The 26,210-nt window shown below is 38.4% G+C and overlaps 1 protein-coding gene and 1 pseudogene across 1 annotated transcript; both read left to right on the forward strand.

Moving 5' to 3' along the window:
• Nucleotides 1-884: 884 nt before the first annotated feature.
• Nucleotides 885-15,886, forward strand: LOC113347523 (annotated as a pseudogene).
• A 3,722-nt stretch (nucleotides 15,887-19,608) lies between these two features.
• Nucleotides 19,609-20,979, forward strand: LOC113347531. Its single transcript, XM_026591217.1, has one exon. The coding sequence runs from the start codon at nucleotides 19,609-19,611 to the stop codon at nucleotides 20,977-20,979; it is 1,371 nt and encodes a 456-aa protein (XP_026447002.1).
• The last annotated feature ends 5,231 nt before the right edge of the window (nucleotides 20,980-26,210 follow it).

Below are 26,210 nucleotides of genomic sequence, written 5' to 3' on the forward strand. Positions count from 1 at the left end.
GCTCTAACAATTTCCCCCTTTGTAAATAGTTTTAGGAATAAGAGACAGAAAAGTAAAGTTTATATTTTTCAGGAGGAAACCTAAGGTGAAGAAGTTTTGAACCATTTCCAACAACATCCCAATTAGCTTGGATTTTTTTTCGGTGGGAAGCTATCAGGATCAGGAGCTTTTTCACCAATCATGCTAAAGAGCACATTTTTGATTTCCAAAGGCTCGGGGATAATATTAAGAATGTTGTTATCAACATCATAGATGGTAGAAGGAATTACGTTAAAAATTCATTACGGATCAATTCAGCAGTGGCCATAGCCTTAAAATGACCAGTAAAGCAACAATCTCAACTTTGTCAGTAAGCCAATTACGATCAACATTTTGGATATAATCAATTTTGTTTCGTCCAGTCCTCTTCTTAGTAGTATCATTAAAAAACTTGATACTTCTATCATCTAGTCTAATGGTTTGGTCTCTACTGTTGGTTTTCCATTATTTTTTCCTGAATGTCAAATCAATATCTAATACTCCCTCCGTTTCTGCTAAAGTGGTATTATCTCTTTTGCAGAAACAAAGTATTATCAATTTCAGTCACTATAATGGATTTTTCTCTGTCAGTGTCAAATTTGTTATCAATAATTTCTTCAAGTATCTTTTTGCAATCCTTGAGATTACCTTTAGCGAAAGGAGAAGATCCAAAAATACTTTTGTTCCAACAATTTATTTATTTATTTATAAATCTCATAAAATTCATTCATAATAAAGTAGAAAGTAAACTTCAAGAACCGAAAATAATTTGTTCTAGCCATTTTTTGATCCGAAAATAGAGATTCATGATAAATTTTTTTTTTTATCCAGTAATTATTTCTGGATCCTACTTTGTTCCAGCCATTCTTACTTGGGGGAGACTTTAACTGGAAATAATTTCCACAAATAACAAAAAAGAATGCCTAGAGGCAACCATTTGCGAACCAAATATTTGTTCATACTTCATAGCACCCCTGCAGGGAAAGTATTCGCACCGAGCGTGGGAAATAGAGTCCTCCTAACAAAATAATCAGCCATTATTTTGAGTAGAATTTACAAAGAAGAAGAAGTGGGAAAAAGAAAAAGACAACAATGGGAAACTGAGAGAGGAGTAGAGAAAGGGAGAGAGAGATGCAAGGTCTCCATCATCAACAACAACAATTAGCAGGACTTCTCTCTGTTGCACTCGCCAAAGACACTTCATCATCAGCAAACCCTAATAAAATCACCAACACAACCACAGTTTCTGAAGAGGACGATTCAGCTCGTCTCGCTGCCATTAACTCACTTCATAGAACCATTCTTTACCCTCCTAACTCGTTACTTGTTTCTCACTCTTCTAATTTCCTTTTTCAAGGTTTCTCCCAACTTCTCTTAGACAAGTAAGTACTACAGAATTTTATGTTGATTTTTTTTTTGATTGAATTTAAGTTGTTATGTACCTGGATTTTGCGTTTATTTGTGTTTGAAGTGATTGAGTTTTGGTAGTTGCGTTATTTAATATGGTAAGTGATGTATTGAAATTTGAATTTTAGGTCATATTCAGTTAGGAGATGTGCTGCAATTGCATATGGGGGATTGTGTGCTGTGTTATGTCCAAACCCTTTAACAAGTAACGGAAGACAAAATCATCATGTCATTAATGGTGGTTTAGTTGATAGGTTTATTGGTTGGGCATTTCCATTGCTTAGAGATGTTGTCGTTGGAGATGGGAATGCTGAATTGGCATTGGAAGCACTTAGAGAGTTTCTTAATGCTGGAGATGCAGTTGGAATTGAAAGATATGTTTTACCGATACTTAAATCATGTCAAGAGCTTCTTGAGGATGAGAGAACCTCCTTGATAGATTGCATCAGCTTTTGGGTTTATTGACTTTAATTTCGGTTAAGTTTGTGAGGTGTTTTCAGCCTCATTTTCTTGATATCATCGACTTACTTCTTGGATGGGCACTAATACCAGACCTTCCGGAATCTGATAGGTTGGTTATAATGGATAGTTTTTTGCAGTTTAGGAAACATTGGTTGGGTAATTTGCAGTTTTCGTTGGGGTTATTGGCAAAGTTCCTAGGTGACATGGAGGTTTTGCTTCAAGATGGAAGCCCTGGAACTCCGCAGCAATTTCGTAGACTGCTTGCTTTGTTATCCTGTTTTCTGACAGTTTTACAAGTCACGGCTTCGGAAATGCTAGAAATGAATTTACTTGAGCAGATTAATGAGCCTCTCACGAGGATGCTTCCACAGTTGTTAGCGTGTCTATCTATGGTTGGAAAAAATTTGGGTGGTCAAACTGGATTGGTGAATCTTGGAGGTGTTTGACTCTGTTGGCTGAAATTATGGGGGAAAAGTTTTCTAACTTTTATCCAGTGGCTTTTGATATCCTGTTTCAAAGTTTGGGAGATGATAGCATCGCACCACCTCTCGGTTTTCGTAAGGTTCCATCGGCTCATGTTCATGGGATGCTAAAAACTAATCTTCAGTTATTGTCTCTCCAAAAAGCAGGTGTCATCCATCATCTGTTCAGAAAATTCTGCAGTTTAGTTCACCTATATCACAGTTGCGTTTGCATCCTAGTCACCTTGTCACTGGAAGTTCTGCTGCTACCTACCTTTTCTTGCTCAACATGGAAATGGAGAAGTTGCTAAACAGGGAGTTTTGTCCTTGATCGAGAGCTAGAGTTGTTAAAGGTCATGCTTGCTAATATTAGCTACCGTGAACATTCAGTCAGTGGCATCACAAATTCCAAGTCATATTCTGCACATGAGCTATTAGCAATGGTTAAATTTGACTTGAAAGTTTTGCGAAGTAGTATTCCTTTGGGTGGTGATGTCAGCGTGTTAGGCCAGCCTAAGATAGCCCTTTCATACCAAGAGAAGTCGATTAAATTGACATCATTTATTGTTGAAAAATTAAACCCTTTTGAATCTCCTATCCGAGGATTTGTGGATCTGCAGGTTAGCGTTGTAAGAACGTTGAGTGAGCTCAGTAAAGTTGAAATTTCAAGCAAGTTTGCTATGACAGAATACTCAAGCAAGACAGATTCAACTGGTGTTATAGCTGGCAAGCTGTTTCGTGAAAATGGTCCAAATGATGGACATTGTATTGTGGTTGTTGAATACTTGAGGAAGTACAGCTCCCTTCTTGTTAAATCTCTTCAGGCTTCTTCTCCTCTGACAATTAAACTAGAAGGCCTAAAATGGGTTTGCAGCTTCTGCGAGGTTGTTATAACTGCGTATGAGAATGCAAAATTGGTAAACTATTTATGTGCACAAGAGCATATTGGTCCCTGCAGTGATTTGCTTTTTGCAGTTCTGGATGCAGCTTCAGATCGGGAACTGAAGGTGAGGTTTCATGCCGCATATGTTTTGGAACTTTTACTGCAAGCAAGACTTGTGTATATGTGGAAGCTTCTCCTCCATTGCAGAAGTCGCCCTTGAAAAACTTGGTGATCCAGATGTTGCTACTAAAAAGCATTTGTGAGGGTGCTTTCTTTTGTCTTGCCTGCTACAGTTTATTCATATGGGCTGATTGATTATGAAGCAAGCTTCTCATCCGGGCCTGGCGTTCTCAGGGTCGGCAATAGATCGAACCTTCATTGGAAGAAAGTATTTGCTTTCAAGCAGTTACCCCAACAAATCCAGTCACAGCAACTTATTTCCATCTTGAGTTACATCTCCCAGAGATGGAAAGTGCCCCTTTCTTCTTGGATCGAGCGCCTTATAAATAGATGCCATGCCACAAAGGAATCTGTTCCAAGTCAAATGGAAGAAACAGGAACTCTCAGTGCTGATTGTCTTTGGGTGGACATACATGTAGATGGTGACATGCTGAATAAAATTTGCTCTGTGAACAGCCTGGCTGCTGTTTGGTGGTGTATACATGAAGCAGCTAGATGCTCATTAACCCGTGTCCGAACTAACCTAGGTGGACCCACTCAAACTTTCGCAGCCTTGGAGCGCATGCTCCTAGAGATAGCACATTTGCTTCAGCTAGAAACTGAACAAAGTGATGGTAACCTGACTTTGGGTTCATCTGGCGCTCACTTGTTGCCCATGAGGTTACTGTTGGATTTTGTCGAAGCACTAAAGAAAAATGTATAATGCTTATGAGGGCTCTTCTGTTTTAGCATGTACTACGCGGCAGAGTTCCTTGTTCTTTCGAGCAAATAAGAAGGTGTGCGAGGAGTGGTTTTCTCGCATATGTGAACCCATGATGAAGCTGGATTGGCATTGCATTGTCACTCTGCTACTTTTCATTTTTGTGCATTGCGCTTGCAGGAGTTTCGTAATCATGTGACATCAGCTCTTAAGGACAAATCTCGGACTCAGGTATCTGAGAACCTCCTTAGTCTAAGAGCTAGATATGCAGGAGACATTTTCAGGGTTTTACGCCATGCGTCCTTGGCTTTGTGCAGGAACTATGAACCAGAGGCTTTAATTGGACTTCAAAAATGGGTCTCAGTGACATTCTCATCCTTGTTTTCGGAGGAAAACCAGGTTATAGGCCATAGTGGAGTGATTGGCCCCTTTTCATGGATCACAGGACTTGTATATCAGGCGCAGGGGCAGTATGAAAAGTCTGCTGCTTACTTTACTCACCTACTTCAGACTGAGGAAGCACTCAGTTCATGGGTTCTGATGGTGTGCAGTTTGTTATAGCACGCCTGATAGATAGCTATACAGCGCTTTCTGATTGGAAGTCTCTAGATCCTGGTTGTCAGAGTTGCAGTCACTTCGTGCTAGGTATGCTGGGAAGAGTTATTCTGGTGCTCTGACTACGGCTGGCAATGAAATTAATGCTCTTCATGCTTTAGCCCGGTTTGATGAGGAGATGTTGCGGGGGCATGGGCATACCTCGATTTGACTCCTAAAAGTAGCAGTAAGCTCACACTTGATCCTAAACTGGCCCTCCAGAGAAGTGAGCAGATGCTTCTGCAAGCAATGCTTCTTCATAGCGATGGCAAGGTAGATAAGGTGCAAAAGGAAATAGAAAGGCCAATTTGATGCTAGAAGAAGTCTTATCTGTTCTTCCGCTTGATGGTTTAACTGAAACTGCGCCATATGCTACCCAGTTGTACTGCATCGCCGCGTTTGAAGAAGGCTATAAACTTTGTGGAAACCAAGATGAATCAAAGCAACTTCTAGCAAGTCTACGTTTGTTTGATCAAGTGGCACAGTCTCCAATTAGTAGGGTTCGTCAAGACTGTAATTTGTGGTTAAAAGTTTTTCGTATTTATCATGCCGTACACCCAGCTTCCCCAACAACATTGCAATTCTGTCAGAAACTAATAAGTTTAGCTCGTAAACAGAGTAATTTGATGATGGCAAACCGTCTGTACCAATATCTCAGCGATCAACTTTCAAGTTTCTCCAATTCAAAGCATCATGACTTGCTTCTGAAGAGTTTACAGTATGAACGTATCCTGTTGATGTATGCCGGAAACAAGTTTGAAGATGCTTTTACAAATCTGTGGTCATTTTTGCACTCTTTTATGTTGGAGCCAGAAACATCAGTTTCTGACACTGGCATTAGTAATCTGAAGGCTAAGGCATGCTTAAAACTTTCAACTTGGTTGAGACGGGATTATGCAGATGTAAGTTTGGAAAAAGTTGTTTATAACATGCATGAAGATCTCAAAACATTCAGTAATTGTTCTGACAGTGCATCTGGAGTCTCCGTCAGTAACCAGAACCTATCCTCGCCCCCAAGCTTTAGTCTTATTCGTGAAGAAATTGTGGGCACAGTTACTAAAATGTCTTCTCTTTTCTGCCCCACTATGGGTAAAGCATGGGTTTCTTATGCCTCTTGGTGTTACAGCCAAGCTAGAGTCTCCCTCTCTGTTCCACGTGATCCTTCTTCAGTCATGCTCCTTTCCCACTCTCCTTCCAGAAATTCAACTGATAGGTTTCAGTTGACCAGCAGAGAGATATCAAAGTGGAAGCTATAATAACAAAGGTTTTTCTGAAAAGAAGAGATGTAAACAGTCTGAATGTTGCAAGTGGAGAGCAGGTTGTTTCACCTGATTCTGGTGAAGATTTGGAAAAAGAGAATTCTGTGAAGGAATTGGTTGAGCAGGTAGTGAAGGTTATTGAATTTACACAGGTAAAACCCCGAGTGGAAGAAGCTGGAGACGTAAGCCACGCTAAGGCACTAAGTTCTCAGTTGCAGAAGTCTTTCCTCCACGTGGATGCTGGCCTAGATGAAGCTGATATTTTATCTTCAGTTCAGGAATTGGTTGAGGTTTGGCGGTCGCTGAAGCGCAGAAGGGTTTCACTGTTTGGATATGCGGCCCATGGTTTTATGCAATACCTTTCACATTCATCCTCCAAGCTATGGGAGGGTCAGTTCGCAAGCCCCGATCTAGATTCTGCGAAACAAAAGTCCGGAAGCTGCACACTCAGGGCGACGCTATATGTGTTAAACATTCTTCTCAATTATGGAGTGGAGTTAAAAGACACGCTTGAAGCTGGGCTTTCCACAGTTCCATTATTACCCTGGCAGGTGAGAATCTTGGGATGCGGCTTGTACCTATCAAAACCTGATTTTTTTTTTTAACCTCTTTTAAGAAGAGGCCTGATACTTACAAGCCCAGGTATATAGGCAAAGAAAGAAAGAAAATTTTCCCCCACCCTGATGGAAGTAACCCCAGAGCTTTTGGTACAACCAGAAAGTGTCTCACCCAATTAACTGTTGGACACTTGCACACAACTGATATTCCAGACAACAGAAAGTCGGTTGATTTATTGTAACATTCTTTTCTTCTTTTGTAGGAAATTATTCCCCAGCTTTTTGCTCGGCTAAGTTCTCATCCTGACCAAGTAGTTCGAAAGCAACTAGAGGGCCTGTTGATGATGCTAGCAAAGCTATATCCTTGGTCCATAGTTTACCCTACACTTGTCGATATAAATACTTATGAAGGGGAACCTCCTGAGGAGCTTGAGCACATACTTGGTTGTTTGGTATTGTATCCATCCTTTATTATATTTTCTTAATTTTTGTACGTGCTTAACTGTTCTTTTGTATAGTAATACTGAGTAAATGTTGTGGATATGTTTTCTGTTAAATGCAGGGAAATCTTTACCCAAAACTAGTTTCGGATGTTCAACTAGTGATAAATCAGTTGGGAAATGTGACTGTTCTTTGGGAGGAACTGTGGCTTAGCACACTCCAAGATCTCCATGCAGGTATTTTACACCATGCGTTTTGAAATTATGGGGTTTTGCTATTTAGGCTTATTATTTTGCTTAGCCATAATATCTTCTCGTCAATATACTCTTTTTTTGAAAGTTGTCTTCAACCAGCTTATGTCCTGTAGAGTCTTCTTTGCTGGTTATTTATCTGAATTCCTTTTTAAAACAGATGTTATAAGGCGCATAAATATGCTCAAGGAGGAAGCTTCGCGGATTGCTGAGAATCTCACTCTTAGCCATAGTGAAAAGAACAAGATAAATGCTGCTAAATACTCGGCGATGATGGCTCCCATTGTTGTGGCATTGGAGCGTCGTCTAGCTTCAACTTCCCGCAAGCCTGAAACCCCACATGAGATATGGTTTCATAAGGAGTACGGAGAACAATTAAAAACTGCCATTTTAAACTTTAGGTTGCCTCCAGCATCAACAACAGCTCTTGGAGATGTGTGGCGACCTTTTGACACTATTGCAGCTTCTTTAGCAAGTTATCAGAGGAAGACATCAATCATTATGGGTGACGTTGCACCACAGTTGTCTCTGCTATCGTCCTCTGATGTTCCAATGCCTGGTCTTGAGAAGCAAAATACACCTGAATCTTCTGAGAATTCTACCAATCATCAGAGAACTGTAACTATTGCTTCTTTTGCTGAACAAATCACTATCCTATCTACCAAGACTAAACCTAAGAAAATTGCTATACTGGGATCAGATGGCCAGAAGTATACATATCTCCTGAAAGGTAGGGAGGACCTGCGTCTTGATGCTAGAATTATGCAGCTCTTGCAAGCTATTAATGGGTTTTTGCATTCTTCCCCTGATACACGTAGTCGTTCACTTGGCATTCGTTATTATTCCGTGACACCTATTAGTGGTCGTGCTGGTCTTATCCAATGGGTTGACAATGTAATAAGTATATATAGCGTCTTCAAATCTTGGCAGCACCGTGCTCAGTCAGCACAAATGTCAGCGATGGGTGCTGGCAAGATACACAGTGCAGTTCCTCCACCTGTCCCTCGGCCGAGCGATATGTTCTATGGGAAAATTATACCAGCGCTCAAAGAGAAAGGTATAAGGAGAGTAATCTCAAGAAGAGACTGGCCCCATGAAGTCAAGAGAAAAGTTCTTTTGGATCTTATGAAGGAAACCCCTAGGCAGCTTCTTCACCAAGAGATGTGGTGTGCCAGTGAAGGATTCAAAGCGTTCAGCTCCAAGTTAAAGAGGTACTCTGAATCTTCCCATTTAAGCTACATATCTTTCCGTATGTTTAATTATATTTGTCAAAGACACAATCAACCTATGCACCTTAAAATGTGGGATTACCAAGTCTGAAACCACCAACTCAGACAAAATATTTTCAGAATATTTTTGTATAAAGAACAGGTTGTCCCGTGGATTTTGAGAAAATTTCATGACAGTTGTCATTTATCAACAGAACTGAAAATTTGCACAGCATGGCAATGATCATTTTCCTTCTTTTTACTGTCATTTTCAGGTATTCTGGTAGTGTAGCAGCCATGAGCATGGTTGGACACATACTGGGCCTAGGGGATAGACATTTGGATAATATTCTAATGGATTTCTATAGTGGAGATATTGTCCATATAGATTATAATGTTTGCTTCGACAAGGGGCAAAGGTTAAAGATTCCAGAGATTGTCCCTTTCCGCCTTACCCACATGATTGAAGCAGCCTTGGGGTTCACAGGAATTGAGGGGACCTTTAGAGCCAACTGTGAAGCAGTTATTAGTGTCTTGAGGAGGAACAAAGACATAATCTTAATGTTGTTAGAGGTGTTTGTTTGGGATCCACTAGTAGAGTGGACACGAGGAGATGGCCATGACGAAGCTGCGATTGGTGGTGAGGAAAGAAAGGGCATGGAGTTGGCAGTTAGCTTGAGTTTATTTGCATCTCGAGTTCAAGAAATCCGTGTACCTTTACAGGTATGGTGTCTTTTAAATACTTGTACTATGATCTGATGGTTCATTCTCTAATATCTACTGCTTATGGTCAGCATATGTATCCGGGTGGTCATAGAGTATTGTACCGTTTTTATGTCTAATTTAGTTGTTATCAGTTATTGGAAGTCTCTTAATTATTTTGCAGGAACACCATGACCTGTTTTTGTCTACCTTACCTGCTATTGAATGTGCGCTTGAGGTACGCAGGCATTCTCTTATTGTTGTCTTGTTGTTTCAATACTTTACCATGTTTGCATCTTTATCTGTTTTATCGGTGTTGTTTTTGCACTCCAGAGGTTTTCGGATGTTCTTAACCAATATGAAGTTGTTTCTGCCATCTTCTACCGTGCTGACAAAGAGAGATCTAACCTTGTACTGCACGAGGCATCTGCAAAGTCTAATGTTGCAGAGGCAACATGTAAGTCAGAGAAAGCACGTGCCTCCTATGAGGTGCAGGCTCATGAGTTTGCTCAAGCAAAAGCTGCGGCAGCTGAGAAAGCCAAAGAGGCAGCTGTATGGCTGGAACAACATGGAAGAGTTCTAGATGCTTTGCGAAATGGTTCAATTCCTGAGGCTCAAGCATGCATGAAGTTGAGTGGCATGAAAGAGGCTTTATCCCTTACATCTGCTGTCCTGGTAACAAGTGTCCCATTGACAATTGTCCCTGAGCCAACACAAGCACAATGCAATGATTTGGATAGGGAGGTTTCCGAGCTTATAACCGATTTAGAAGGTGGACTTTCCTGTGCAGTAAAATCACTCCAGGCGTATGCACTGGCATTGCAAAGAACTCTACCGTTGAATTACATAACAACAAGTCCGATACATGGCTGGGCACAAGTTCTCCAGCAATCATTAAGTACACTTTCATCAGAAACTCTTTCTCGTTCTAGAAGACAAGCATCTGACCTAATTGTGAAAGCACAAGGGGATGCTCTTGATTCGGTCCAGCGAAGGTATGATGAGCTGTGTCTGATGGTGGAGAAATATGTTATCGAGATAAAGAAAGTCGAGCAAGAGTGCTCTGAACTGGTGAACTCTCTTGGCTCAGAAACTGAGGCCAAAGCTAAGGATCGTCTTTTATCTGCTTTCATAAGTATGTGCAGTCAGCTGGTCTTTCAAGGAGAGAAGATGACGTATCACATGGCACAACTAGGGAACCCAGGTTGCAGGAAGAATTCGAAGAGAAGAAGGAAAAAGTTATCGTTCTACATCTTGCAGCTACTGGTCTTTATGCTGAAGTTAAAGTAAGATTCTCGAAACCTTGAGTAGTTTTAGTGGAAGAAGCGGATGGAGATGCAGAAGAGAGTGTGCAACTGATTCAGGAATCATTTGCTCTGAGTTTGAGGAGCAAATAGAGAAGTGCTTGCTTGTTGCAGGGTACATTAATGAGATTCGACATTTTATTGACATGGATGTACGAGTACAGATAATGACCCTGCAAAGTATTATTCAGAAGGGAACTGGGCTTCAATTTTCCAGGCTGCTTTACTCTCATGTAAGATCTTGGTTGGAAAAATGACTGAAGTTGTTCTTCCCGAGATAATTAGGTCAGTCGTTTCATACAATTCAGAAGTTATGGATGCATTTGGATCCTTTCACAAATTCGGGGGTCGATTGATATGGCACTCGAACAACGTGTTGATATCGAATTAGAGAGGGCATCCTTGGTAGAGCTTGAACAGAACTACTATGCGAAGGTTAGTCACATCACAGAAAGGCAATTGGCTCTTGAAGAGGCTACACTTAAGGGTAGAGATCATCTTTCATGGGAAGAAGCAGAAGAGCTTGCATCTCAAGAGGAAGATTGTCGAGCACAGTTAGATCAGCTCCATCAAACATGGAGTCAGAAGGATAAGCGAACGTCATCTTTAGTGAGGAGGGAGTTTGATGTTAGAAATGCACTGGTTTCTTCTGAACGCTGTTTCCTATCTCTAATTAGTAATGAACAAGGAACTGATCCACATATCTTCAGAAGCAAAGTCCTTCTGGCTAAATTAGCCGAACCCTTTTCTGAGTTGGAATCTATTGATCAAATTATATCCACTTCTTGTGCCCATCCTCCATCTTACTCGTATGGGTCGTCTAATGTGGTTGATTTGATGACCTCTGGCTATACAGTAGCAGACTTGGTCTGGAAGTTCTCCAGTTTACTAAACAATCACTGCTTCTTCATCTGGAAAGTGGGTATCATGGATGCGTTTCTTGATTCTTGCATACACGACATAATCTTCTTCTAGGATCACAGTTTCGGGTTCGATCAACTGTACAATGTTTTGAAGAAGAAGCTTCAGACACAACTTCAAGAGCATATAGGTCAATACTTAAAGAACGTGTAGGTCCTGCTTTTCTGGCTTGTTTGGAGAAGAAAGTGAACACTAAAAAAACTGCTGAGGGATCAAAGAAGTTGGCCGTGAACAGTTAAGAAGGGAAGTTGATACCGTGAAGAAGGTGCAGCTTATGCTTGAGGAACTGTAATGCACACGAGACTGCTAGAGCTGCAAGGTCAGCAGCTTCCATATGGCAAGACAGTTGAGTGATCAAGGAGTCTCTTTGTAAGACAATCTTTGAGATTGTTCAGATGGAATGGTCACACAATATTTCCGTACCATATCTACATAAAAACAGGGACCTCTCTCAGGATTTTCTTGGTAGTGATAATAATGTATACCCCATAATTCTAAACCTCACAGATCAAAATTGTTGGAAAGTTTGAAATCATCAGTCTCGTCGATTGCCAGATCAGTGGAGGGCCTGCAAACTTGTGAAAGGACTTCTGTTTCAGCAGAGGGACAGCTTGAAAGAGCCATGGGGTGGGCTTGTGGTGGTCCAAATCCTAGTGGAAATACTTCAGTCAAGAGTTCAGGAATCCCCCCAGAATTTCATAATCATCTTATGCTGCGAAGGCAGCTGCTCTGGACAGCAAAAGAGCAGGCATCAGATATAATTAAAGTCTGCACATCCATATTAGAGTTTGAAGCATCTCGAGATGGTGTCTGCCTGATGCCAGATAGGAGTGCTGGTGATGAAAGAAACTGGCAGCAACCGTACCTGAAAACCATATCGAGACTGGATGTTACTTATCATTCATTTACTCGTGAGTATCCATGCTTGCCACATGGTTGTTTGATGAAATATTTATCCCAAAATGTAGGGCGCTTGCAAGTTTCAAAATATAAGTAATAACGTGGCTCTCTCTTTTGTATGCCAGGTGCCGAACAGGAGTGGAAGTGGCTGAAAGCAGTATGGAAGCCGCTGCCAATGGCCTTTTTTGCTACTAATGAACTTTCTATTGTATCTGTTAAAGCAAAGTCAGCGTCAGGTATAATATGGACTTTTCTGGTTAATGCATCCTACCCTTCAATACCAAGATCACAGCAGGTACGGGTTTTAATAAAATTAAATTAATGACGTAGATTCAGGAGTTCGAGTGACAACATTTAACTAGAAGACCATGATACATGATATAAAGAAATTTCTTCCTTGAGATTGGTTAGTGTGAGGGGTCTTGGTTAGGAGAGTCTTCCCTGTTTATACATTAGGATTGTCATCTAAGAAAATTTCGAATTGTGGGGGGATATAGGGCCAACTTTAGGCTTAAGTATAATGTCCATACACTGAGTAGAGTTCATCCCTAAGCATCTGAAGATAGAATTGAAAATGCATTTCTAATCAAATATGTATACAGATGTATTATGTTTATGGATAGGGATACAATTGTGCTGACCTTTTCCATCCAGGTGATTTGCAAGGCACACTTGTAGCAACGAGGGATGCCCAGCAAGCCAGTGCAGCACTGTCTGCTTTTGGTCGCATTACAAGGGGCCACACAGCTTTGACATCTGAATGTGGTTCAATGCTTGAAGAGGTAAAAGTAGATTTTAAATACAATAGAAAATAATGCTTTTGCTTGGCTCAGACTGGTTCGAAGTAACTTCATCTATTATCTGATAGCTCATTGCTTCTCCACAATGAGACTACTGCTTTCTCTTGGCCAATTCTGATTTAAATTGGAATTTGCTCATGTTAGAAACTTGAGGTGCTATCCTAGTTGTTGACATGTTCTCTTCCTGTTTTGCATTCTCTTAATTGGTTATAAGCGTGGTTTATTTTGTTATGTAGGTTCTGGCAATCACAGAGGGGCTGCACGATGTTCATAGTTTGGGAAAAGAAGCTGCTGCAGTACACAGTGCTCTTATGGCAAATTTGTCAAAGGTGCTCCCTCTTCATTCCACTCTGCGGTTGTCTAGTTTATTTATTGAGAAATTGTACAGCAGTCAACATGTGATTGTGAACTTGGTGGTTCAAGCTCTATTATAAATCCGTCTTCTGGAGATATTTTGAGCTCTGCTTTCTTCTCTTGTGAACAAATATACTCTCTAAAGTTTGAACGCCTTTAAACTTTGACAGGCAAACGTGATACTTCTGCCTCTTGAATCAGTGTTATCTAAAGATGTAGCTGCCATGAATGATGCTCTTTCTAGGGACAGAGAGAGCAATATAGATATTCCTCTCATTCATGGGCAAGCTATATATCAGTCCTACTATTTGAAGCTCAAAGAAGTTCGTCAATCGTTGAAGCCCTTGGTACCATCACTTACTTTATCCGTGAAGGATTTACATTCCATGTTGATGAAATTAGCACGAACTGCAAGCACGCACGCAGGCAATTTGCATAAAGTAAAGTCACTGCCTCACCTATCTTTTATTAACTTGATTATAACTTGAAACTTTCTAGTAACCAAGAGAACAGACATCAGTGATGTGCCTCATTTTTCATGTCTTGTTTTCCACTGCAGGCTCTAGAAGGTCTAGGAGAAAGCCAGGAAGTAAGGTCACAAGATATTTCTTTTTCAAGGTCGGACCTGACAGATGATGCAGGTATTATGGACAACAAGGAGATGAATATATCACCCTTAACTAGCCAATCTCGTAGTCCTGAGAATCCGGATGTTAGTGGAATCTCGTTGCAAGGCGAAGGATGGATCTCTCCTCCTGACAGCATCTACAGTAGCAACTCAGAATCTGGGAGTACCTCGGCTGATACAAGTCTTCTTGAAAATGTTAATGATGAAGCTGGTGAGGCAGATCATGAGTTCAGTAGCCATGAAGTTGCAGGATGTTCAAATGTCGACAAACGTTCATCGCATCAAGAGGCAGAATCCCAATATCCAGGGCTCAAGGACAATGACAGTTTAATACAACATACTCCAGTCAAAAACAAGCAACCCGATGTTTTGGCGGAGGTCGAGGGGGAAATTTCCGATGTTGATCCTCAACATTCTTCAGGTAACGAAAAGTCAGAGGAGGTGAATATTGATATTGGAGATGAAACAATTGCCGTCAACCGAGTCGAAGGGAATTATCGTAATAGGGAAGCTCCCGCGCCATCTGTGGATGCTGCAACTCGCATTACTAGGAGTAAGATATAAACCCTCCTAACTATATTCTCTTATACCTTGCAGCTTATTGCGTTTTTTTTTTCCAATACGGAAAACAGTTACTCTTATTGCTACTGCAAGTAACTCGTTAACTGTCATATACTGTACACATCAACAATTTTGTTCTTTATTTCCAACTTAGGAGCATACTAAAGAACCTTTTTAAAGTAAACTTTTTCTTATTATGTTTTCTCCTCTTCTTGCCCCTAGGTAAAAACCTGTACGCATTGTCGGTGCTGAAGCGAGTTGATATGAAACTAGAAGGCCGAGATATTGAAAAGGGCAGGTATATGAAATTTCATGCAAGTTGGATTTGTTTATTTTTATCTTTGATTTTCTTCTTTTGTAGGGAAATCGCTATTGCAGAGCAAGTTGGTTATCTTCTTAAGCAAGTTGAATTTGCTCCTTTTGTAGGGAAATTACTATTGCAGAGCAAGTGGATTATCTTCTTAAGCAAGCTACCGGCGTGGATAATCTTTGTAACATGTATGAAGGTTGGACACCATGGATTTGAACCTCTTGCATATTATCATGCCTCAGAATGGGGAGAAAGGTATTCTTTGCAGTATCCCGAGATTGAGAGGACCTGGCAATATTTGACAGTTGATCTGGAGAGCTTGAGTAAAAAGCAAGACTTTGCTAATACTTCCTCGAATGAAGTCCAAACATCCTTCACACTCAAGATCCTCCCTCAGATGAAAGCATGCCCTTGCACAATTGGGTGGAGGACAGCGCTGAAACTCTCTTGGTTTATCTGCGTCGTCATTCGGAAGCCTGTATTGCGTGGCATGCTCTCAAGTGGTATCTTCGTAGACGGAGAACTTGATGAACATGAAAACCAAATCAATGAAAATTCCGCCTTCAGTTACAGGCTTACAGCTACTTCCTACATTGTTAGAAAGTAGTGTGTCAAGGTTTTGTGATGGAACCTGCTTTGGGTTTTCACACTCAGAACGATAACATCTTTTGAGGACATTTACCTTCATAGATGTAATCCACATACATGGATCCCATGTAAAACTACATAGAAGTGAAATAGTATAGTTGTCCTTTGTTTATAGTTAACAAGAAGAGATACATTGATTACACAGGGAAGGGTTGTGCTCATCCACAGCAAATTTGTATCTTTTCAGTCGGTGTCTGAGGTCTGTTGTATATCTGGTTATTAGTTTAGGAGTTTTAGTGATTTACATTGTATATATTTACTAAATTCTGTGTTCTAAAGAAACCAGTGATGCCTTTTGTTAGGTTTTGTGAAACGAAACCATTTTTACCTTAGTTAATCACATCAAGTGCCCCACTAATTGCTAAAACAACATTATAAATTCTCATTTTTCAAAAAGAACTTTTGACTCCCAAGTCCCAAACAGCGGTATTGAGATGAAAAAGTGTGCGGCTGTTGGTCCCATGAAGTAAAACCAACACCCGGGGATCTAGGACCTGTGGGTTTTGCATTGCTTAGAAAACAGTAGTTCTGTTTTCTATTCCGTCTGCTTCTTCTGATTCTATAAATAGTCTTACATGGTTTCCTATCTCAGTATCAATTCATTTCTCAGTCTCAATTCAAGATCTTCATTCAGGAGTTAAAATCTATTTAAAAAAAAAATAAAAAAAAATCATGTCTGGGTTGATTGATATATGGACAGTTGAGTTCGCAAAGCTTCGTGAGAAGACAGGTAAAGTCGATGAGCCCTTAGGCGTTGCCGCAAAATCAAGTAACAGCACACATGTAGGTGACACAGCTGTTTCATCATCTGCTGGGATGCCACTTAACGTTATCCACAAATTTCTTCATCGGTTTCAGTCAAACTATTCGGACTCCACTATTTCCAGGGTAATGGAGTGCTGCTTCTCTCCCTAAATGTCAAACTGAATAAAACTAGTCTTGTGTGTACGTAGTGTGTTCTGTCTTACTTTTATCTGTCGCCTTGTAAGTATATGTAACACATGTTTGTAGCGTGTATTTTCGTATGGTGGAAGTTTGTTGGCTATGTATTGCGTGACAATGAAAACAAGTTTCATCTGAAACTTTGCTCCTAAAATGTATTTCAATTGAGTGGTGACACTCGATAGTCCATGCAGTGAAGGTGAGAAGGATTATAAGCCACCTAGAAGAGAATTCCCATATAAACTGTCATCTATCCGCCGATGTATATCCTGCTAGCTCATAGCTGACACTTCTCCTCGAGTTAAACTTGGCCTTATCGGCAAAAGTCCCGTGGACAAGGAAAGGATGAATTTCGGAGCATGTATTATTTGAGTCATTGAGTGTTGTTTACTAAAACACGGTACGATGCATTACAGAGGTGGAGGGGACACCAGTGACGTGGCCATATTGTTCCTGGTCCAAATTGGTGTCTGCTGGTTCATTACAGGCTTCCCAACTCTCAACTCTAACGACAAGCAACATTTCACCTTCCACCGCGTGAACGCATTTTAGTCTTCAGAATATTCTTGAATCGAACACAGCATCATCCTGCGACTTGGGGGGAAATGGGAACGCTGCAAGTGATTTCCTATATTAGATACCTTTTTCAAGATATTTATTTATTTTTTCTAAGAATTTAGAGAGATATTTTTATTTTCCTGATTCTCTCTTCTCTTGCAACCAATTGGAACCGTTTATTCAAATAGCCTGATCCTCTAATGAGCCTCTAATAATTGGTATCACATTTTCCCTATAAATGCCCACTTTTACTGATAACCAATATACCATTCTTCGTTAGCTTACTCTTCAAAAAGAAAAGAACCCAAGAAGAAACATAGTGAGCCTTTAGAAGCAGCAACTTGAAATAAAACCAAAATGCCAGGTGCAATGGTAGAAGAATTTGTGAGTGAGATTGTTAAAAGAGTATCAGTTGTCCCCGTGGTACTACTCCGACGTCCCAACCGCTCTTCGACGTTGGACTCTCATCAAGAACAGCAACAAGGAGAAGCAAGAGAAGAACCCGCTACACGATTCTTCTCAATCAGGAAGTCGTCGTTTACGCCATCAAAGAATGGTAATAATGACAGAAGGGTTCGAGTCAAGAAGCAGCACAATGAAGGTGATTGCGAGAAAGACACTCTCTCAGAGGCCACAGTTTGTTTGCTAATGGACCGATTTACACCTTGTTAGGATTAACTAATGAAGCATATTTGTTGCCGATTCATTTTCTACTTATTAATCAATTTCCTGCAAGGAGTGAAGTAATGAGGAGTTCAATAAGAAGACGAAATCAAGTTCATCCACACCATTCAAGAACTATATGGCTCCTGTTTCGAAATGTGTATTATTCCATGTCTTCATTTAAATTTAGTCATTCTTGTAGTTTAGTTCATATATTGCATCTTGTATTGTATATACCAATATCTATATATGCCAATTTCCCATCACAGATATGACATTTTACCTCATATTCGATTGTTCTGGTTTTATCTTTCAAGTAATTAACGTATTATTATTTGAGTTGAGCTCTGAGGATCGGGAGATAACTCGACGATTTTTTTTTTCCAGATCTCGTTTTCAGTGCTTGAAGCAGTAAATTCGGGTGAAAATTCTGCTCTGATTGTTTGAATTACAATGATTACTGAGTATTAATTGAAGTGTTTGTTCATGGATTGTCCGAAAAATACTTCGATTAATCATAATACTTCTGAAATGGATAGATTTAGTAATGGAGAAAGTTTTAAGAAAATTCCTTCGATTCAGTTACCTGATGAATTGTTTGAAAAAGTTTAGATCCCTGGAAATTTTCTCTTATTGGAAGGCTTGATTTACAGAAGATCAAATTTGTTGATGCTTCAGTTATTTTAAGAAGTCAATGGAAGTTAGTGGGAGATTGTAGACTTATTCCTCTTGGAAGGGGCTTCTTTGCAATTAAGCTTGACAATGATCAGAATAAACAACATATCAAATTTCAGAGATGGGAAGTGTTGAATCAAATTTTCAAGTCAGGAACTGGGTTCACAATTTCAGGCCAGCAACTCAAAGAACTTCAAAGGCAATGGTGTGGGTTAGATTTCCTGGTTTAGGATTGGAATTCTGGAATGAAATTTTTTGTTTACAATATGTAAGGAAATTGGAACTTCACTCAAGATTGATAATGCTACAACTAGGTGTGAGGTTGGATATTATGCAAATGTTTTGGTTGAGGTAGATTTTTCTCAGCATATTCCTAGTAAAGTATGGATTGAGACCAAATATGGAGGCTTCTTTCAGGATGTTATGATTCCAGATTGTCCAAAATTTTGCTCTTCATGTAAAATTGTTTTGCTCTTCATGTAAAATTGTTGGACATATGAATTCTGAATGCAGATTTAAGAAAACAGACCAAGATAAACCTATGGAAAGTGTTCATAAACATGATCAAAGAAAGGAGCAACATACTCCTGTACCTTTTGATATTTGTGAACCTGTTATACAAGAAGATTCAGTAGTAGATTCAATTAAAGGTGTTGTTCAAGCTAGTTCTTCAAATGTGGAAAGTTTCTCACAAGGAAGTAAATTCAGTCCTCTAGAGAATGATCCTCATGAAGAGGTACTTGAAGAAGTAATTATGGAAACTCCTAAGATTTTAAAAGTTGTTGATGAGAATACTTTGAATAACAGTACTATCAAATTTATTAATGGGACAAATGGTAAAGTAGAAGACATGCCAATTCAAGTTACTTCTTGGGCTAAAGTAGTTGAGAAGGAAATGGTTACATCTACTTCAACTAGTACTTCTGGTTCAACAAAGGCTCATAAAAGTCCTACTGCTCCTTCAAAGGTAAATAGTCAGTTTCCACAAAACAATAAGTACAATTTTAGAAAACATCCTAGTAAAGGGGGAACTAAGAATCCCCATCACAAACAATGAAGATCTTTTTTTGGAATATCATAGGGCTAAGAAGAGTAAGAGCCTAGGATAAACTTTGGTCTTTAATCAATCAATTTAGTCCTTCTTTAGTTTGGGTTGCTGAGCCTAAAGTTGTTTGTAATTCTTCTTTCTGTAGTAAATTGAATCTTCCTGGTATGGAAAAAATGGTCATTCATAATTCTAGTCCTGGTATGAAAGGAAATATTTGGTTATTTTGGAACAAAAATATACAACAGCCTCAAGTTATTTTAGTTTCTAGTCAGATGTTAACTGTAAGTGTTGGAGATGTGTTGGTATCTGGAGTTCATGCACATGTCAAAGCTATTCAGAGAAGGTTTCTATGGTCTGAAATGAAAATTGTAAGTGATCTTAATAAACCATGGATTATCTTAGGTGATTTCAATGCAGTGCTTACTCATGATGAGAAAGTGGGAGGTAAAGTTCCTAACAGAAATTCAATGTTAGAATTTAGTGATTGTCTAAATCAGTGTGAATTATTACAAGCTCCTAAAACTGGTTTACAATACTCATGGTCTAATTGTCAACATGGCAGTAAGAGAATTTTATGCAATTTAGACAGGGTTGTGTTTAATCAAAAATGGTTGCAACTATATAGTGATTGGGGGTATAAGTTTGGCATGGGAATAGTTTCAGATCATGCTCCTTTGTTAGGAGGATGTGCTAATATTCCAAAGCCAAAAAACACTCCAAGGAAGTTCCAAAAAATGTGGCTAAGTCATCCAGAATTTATGCAGGTTGTATCAAATTATCGGTCACAAAATGTGGTGGGAGATCCTGCTTTTCAGTTTGTATACAAGATGAAGGAGTTAAAAAAAGTTCTAAATACATGGAACTGGGAAGTCTTTGGTGATGTTCAAGTAAAAATAAATGAAGCTGAAGATAAAGTTAATCTGGCAACTCAAATTTCATATGCTAATCCATTTGATGAGGAAGCTCTTACTAATTTAGTTTCTGCTCAAAATGAACATGCTAGTAGAAAAACTCAAGCAAATACTTTGATGAGACAAAAAGCTAGAGTCAAGTGGATAAAAGAAGGTTCGGCTAATACAAATTTTTTTCATACTAAAATGAAAATTAGAAATGCCAGAAATATGATTAGTGAACATGAAGACAATGATGGTAATGTAATTGCAGATCAAGACAAAATAGCTGAAGCTTTGTTAATCATTTTCAAAAAAAAAATTGAGTTTCAGCCTGTGAATGAAGCAGAAAAATTGTTGGATGTTATACCAAAAATCATTAATGAAGATGATCAGCAAATTTTGGATGCAATCCCAGAAGAGGAAGAGATTAAAGTTGTTGTTTTTGAAATGGATCCAGAGAGTGCTCCTGGTCCAGATGGATTTTATGGTATTTTCTTTAGAAGCTGTTGGAATATTATCAAAAATGACTTGGTAGCAGCTATCAAATTCTGTTGGAGGAGAAGATTTATACCAAAAGGGATGAACTCAAGTTTCTTATTCTTACTGCCTAAGACTCAAGGGGCAAAAATTGATAATAAATTTAGGCCTTAAGTAATGTGGTTTTCAAGACCTTTACTAAGATAATCACCAAAAGTATGAGTGGGATAATGGAGAAATTAATATCACCTCAGCAAGCAGCCTATATCAAGGGGTGAAGCATACATGAACAAGTTTTGCTTGCTTCAGAGTTGGTTAATGAAATGGAATTCAAAAGAAGGGGAGGAAATGTAGGAATTAAGCTTGATATCTCTCAGGCTTATGACTCAGTAAGTTGGGATTTTCTTATTAAAGTTCTTCTGAAATATGGATTTTCTGCATCTTGGTGTGAGTGGCTAATCATTTTATTCAAATCAGTAAGGATTTTTATGTTAATTAATGGAGGCCCATGTGGATTTTTTTCTGTTGGGAGAGGACTGAGACAGGGAGATCCACTCTCTCCAATTCTCTTTGTACTCATGAGGGATGTTTTAAGTAGAAACATTTATGCTTTGGTGGAAAAGGGTGAGATGCAACAAATGGTTATAAATAATGGAATATATCATACTCATCTGTTTTTTCGTAGATGATGTATTTATATTCTGCAATGGAGGTAAGAAAAGTTTAAATAATTTGTTTAAACTTCTTGATGAGTATCAATCTGTTTCTGGTCCGATCATTAATAAAAACAAAAGCAAGCTCTTTGTGGGTGACACTTCAAATATGAGAAGACAATTGATCAGTAACATGATAAAACACGTTTCCTGACAAATATTTGGGGGTATATCTTGCTCCAGGCAAAGTTACATCTGCAATGGTTTGGCATATAGTGGAAGTACTTAAAAGAAAATTGGAAGCTTGGAAAGGTAATTTACTATCTTTTCATGATAGATTGGTGCTAGTCAAATCTGTTCTATGCAGCTTATCTATCTACAACATGTCAGTTTATAAATGGCCTTTTATAAACATGCTAGTTTATAAATCAACATGTCAGCTGATTAAGATATGTGAAAACTCATAAGGAATTTTTTGTGGACTGGTGATGGAGACACAAGAAAATTCAAAACTATTTCATGGAAGAGGGTTTGTACCCCTTATGAGGAAGGTGGTCTAGGTATTAAAAAATTAAAAGTAGTCAACCAATCCTTGTTAATGAAGCTAATGTGGAGAATTTTAAATTCAGCTGAAGAATGGGCACTATTTTTATCTGCAAAATTGAAAGATAGATATGGACAATGGACATCAAATTGGAGACAATCAACAATTTGGAAAGGATTGAAATGGGCATGGAATACTTTAAAAGATGATATCAGGTGGAAAATTGGTGATGACTCAAACATTTCAGTATGGTTTGACATTTGGCTGGGAGAAAATCCACTGATAAATGAAATTGGTTATACAGAATATGTCAAGCAAAATATTGGTCTGAAAGTGAATGCTCTACTAACTGAAGGTCAGTGGCACATTCCAGTTGAACTGCAACAAATTATCTCCAATTATCAATTGTCTGCTATTAATAATGGAGTTGATCAAAGATTATGGAATGTGATAAAAATGGTAAATTCTCAGCTCATTCTGCAGTTGAAAAAAAAGATATAAAGAACCAGTATTGTCATGGAAAAAATACATTTGGCAACATTTTCTTCACCCTAGCATTGCCAGCAATGTATGGAAGCTGCAACAAGAAGTATATGTAAATGATGTGATTATGGTGAAGAGGGGATTTGAAATGGTCTCAATCTGCTGCATTTATTGTGCAGAGCAAGATAATATGAACCATACTCTCTGGGAATGTGACTTCAGTATTGCAGTGTGGGATTGGTTGACTATGGTTTTTGGATTTCCAAAGCCTAAATCATTTGCAGATGTTTGTCAAGTGGAAAAACACAAAGGTGAAATGGTAAAACAGATGTGGATGACAGCTGCTTGTACTACTATGAAAGAACTATGGTTTCAGAGAAATGCAAGGCTATTTTGTGAAGTTAAGCCTAATCTTAAAAGATCTAAAGCAGAATTATTCAGCATATTCATGAAGGTGGTTACAGAATGACAGTAAGAAGGTCTGGGCTACCATATGAGAGCCAAATTATGAACTTTTTCAAGATTTAAAATTCTGCTAGCTTGTCTTTCTTGAGTCTGTAATTTCTGCTTTTGATTTTTGGAATAGCTTTGAGTCAGTCCTATATTTAGTCTTTTGACATTGTTTTTCAATCAATAAAAAATGTGATTCGGCAAAAAAAAAAAATTCCCATTTCAGTCGTTAAATCATTTTAAATAATTATGGATCCTATACTTTTTTATGTATGAGCATATTAATTTTTTTTTAGCAATTGTAAAGATGATACTTAATGGCGATTTCCGAGCTACTTTGTTTTAGGGCTTACTACTTAGATTTTGCAACTATGTAAAACCAATTAGATGTTTTAATCAAATCAATTAGATGTTGCACACTTTCAAAATAAAAATAAAAAAAATAAAGTAGATGTTGCACGCACCTAGTCTACTTAAACATAAAAGAAAGGATATTGAGCATAAGGAACTACATAGTCGGTTGGAGCAAAAACCTTATTTTGGTATAAACAACAATAAAAGAAAATGTTAACTTAATGATATTTATGTTTTGCTAGTATTTAAAAAGGAAAATGTTAACTTAACAATATTTATGTTTTGCTGGTATTTAAATTTCGCCAATTTAGTTAATTAGGGCAAAGACAGTGTGGTATAAACATATCAAAAGCAGATTCGCAGAGTTTTGCCCACCCCGTCTCTAGGTTTGAGATGCTCGGCCTCACCTAAGCTGAGCCTCGGTTTCCTCTTTGAACCACTAACGACAACTTCCATCCAACGGCTCTAATTTCATTTTCTATGAATTCATCATTTTCAACTCTAAAATTACACATTTTACACACAAATTTTCTTATAGGTTTTGTTTATTTTCCCATCCGCATTTTCCCTATTTCCTATCCCAGCCATGCAATCCAGGTATTGTATAACCTTTTTTAAATTGGGTAAACAAAACTTGCTCTTTTATTTTCTGTAGCTAACGATGAGGTTGGAAACAAATTTTCAAATCACTATTTTATAGGGTTTGATTGAATAGTTAAACCTATTCAAAGCATAAGGACATACATGCCACACCCAACGCATGTAATCAAGGCTACTCAGCATTTCGAGAAAGCCTTTCTTTGCCTTTTCAACTATTAGTCGGTCGACGTCATCTTAAGTTGTTGTCATAAAAAACGTGTACCAAAATAGTTAACTAGAGTTTCGAAAAACATGTTTTCACATGATGTTTTTGAGAAGACGAGGGTACCCAAATATACCTCAATCTTTTATTTTTCAACCTATAAGTCCTTTACCAAGTGTGATCGTCTACGGACAGAGTCGAGATAATATAACAGCTTCGGTACACACTTCGTGTGATCGTCTTTGGATACGAGATCGAGACAATACAACAAAAAGATCACTTGTGTGAATGACTATGGATTCAAGATCGAGGCGATACGACAACGAAGTGTTCACTTGATAATAGGTTCGACATTAACCCGAAACTCTATATGATCAATATCAAGTGATATGGAGTTAACGTATGTGTGTAATTTACTTAATAATAATAACAATTATAATGCGGCAAAGTAAATGACGCAACAAGATTTTGTTAACGAGGAAACCGCAAATGCAGGAAAACCCCGGGACCTAGTCCAGTTTTGAATACTCTCAGAATGAAGCCGCTATATAAAATACAATACCAACTTCGTATAGTTGAGACCAAGTAGACTACCTTTAGCTACTTAGTTTCCTCAGTATCCCTGCGCCTTCGAATTCGAGAGTCACGTACGTGAATAACAAGTCATTTGCATCGTATTCCAAATATCAAAGGAAAAATCTGTTTGGTAACCACTCTAATAAATCTTTGCTATAAAGATATGTGAGTTGTTTACAAAGGCTCTTTCGTTTAAACTAATAAACTCCTTTGTCTGGTTAGATCAATATAAACTTTGATTACCGAAATAATCAAACTCTAGATTTGCAATCAATCAATATAGATCTCAAAGAGAAAATATAATGTGATGCCGATATCACGCAACTAGTCAATCAAGTCTATCAAAGATAAACACGATTCTAGTTGGATCCCAGCCAATCAAGGTTTGTGCACTAAGTCCACAAGATGCGAAAACTAATAAGAATTCTCTTTTGTCTTCAAATCTTCTATTGACTTTAATACATGCACAACACATCTTGAATCCTCTTGTGATCAATCTCGCGTTGAACGGAGTCTGTTAACAATGGATTATCACAAGATGTCTTTAGATCCGAATATGGCTCTAAAGATCTCGTCGATACTTTGATGTAGTTTGAGTGACCCTTATGTCAGAAGAAAAGGCTCTCAAGAATAATCAAACTAGGTTCAATCAAAGTTACAACAACCGTTAGTCAATCAAATCAATAATCGAAAACTAAAATAATAATGCAGTTATCTAGTTTCCCACCAATGGTACTCGTAGAGCTTCTTGATCCCACAGAAGTCTTTAAACGAGCGTTCGTAAGAGATGTCGCCCAATTAGGGTACTTTCCTTTCCGAATAGACGGATCCACCAGAAACTACACGAATGAAATTTTCCTGGCTCTTAGGATAGTTTGCAAGAAATGCAAACTCAACTATTTGTAGACCAAGGTTTTTTGGAAAACAAGGAAATTCCAAAACCGAAAATATTCTCAAGATATTATCATTAAAGTACCTAATTTCGGTTTTCCTATTTCCAATTAATTACCAAACCATATTTTCGAAAATCTCTTAGAAAACTTCTACTATTAGTCTAGCACATTAGCTAATAATATTTTCCAGAGGATACACTTTAATTGCTGGTAATTAAAAAATATATTATGAAAATCATAATTAAATGTTTTTCAATTTTTCGGTATGGGATCACCTTGAGTATTAAGGAATATCTTTGAACAATTAATGATAGGAGTTATGTACATGTTCAAATAATGTCGACATCTAGAAGCTTCTCATCTTAGCAAATCCAAAACCCTAATTCACACACATCATGGAGAAATATGTGAACCATGGAAACTTGGTTTTGCTCATAGAACCGATTATATCATCACTTCAAAATATGTTGTGACCGGATATAACATGATTCCCAAGATAGGTTGTAATCGGTTACACCTTGCTCCACAAAGTAGCTCGTGACCGGTTACACCTTGCTTCCCAAAGGTAGCTTGTGACCGATTACAACTAACTTCCCAATTCATCTTGTGTCCGGTTATACCTTGGATTCCAAAGTAACTTGTGAACGGTT

The sequence above is a fragment of the Papaver somniferum genome, chromosome 1 (genome assembly GCF_003573695.1).
Source record: "Papaver somniferum cultivar HN1 chromosome 1, ASM357369v1, whole genome shotgun sequence".
NCBI classification, from domain to species: Eukaryota; Viridiplantae; Streptophyta; class Magnoliopsida; order Ranunculales; family Papaveraceae; genus Papaver; species Papaver somniferum.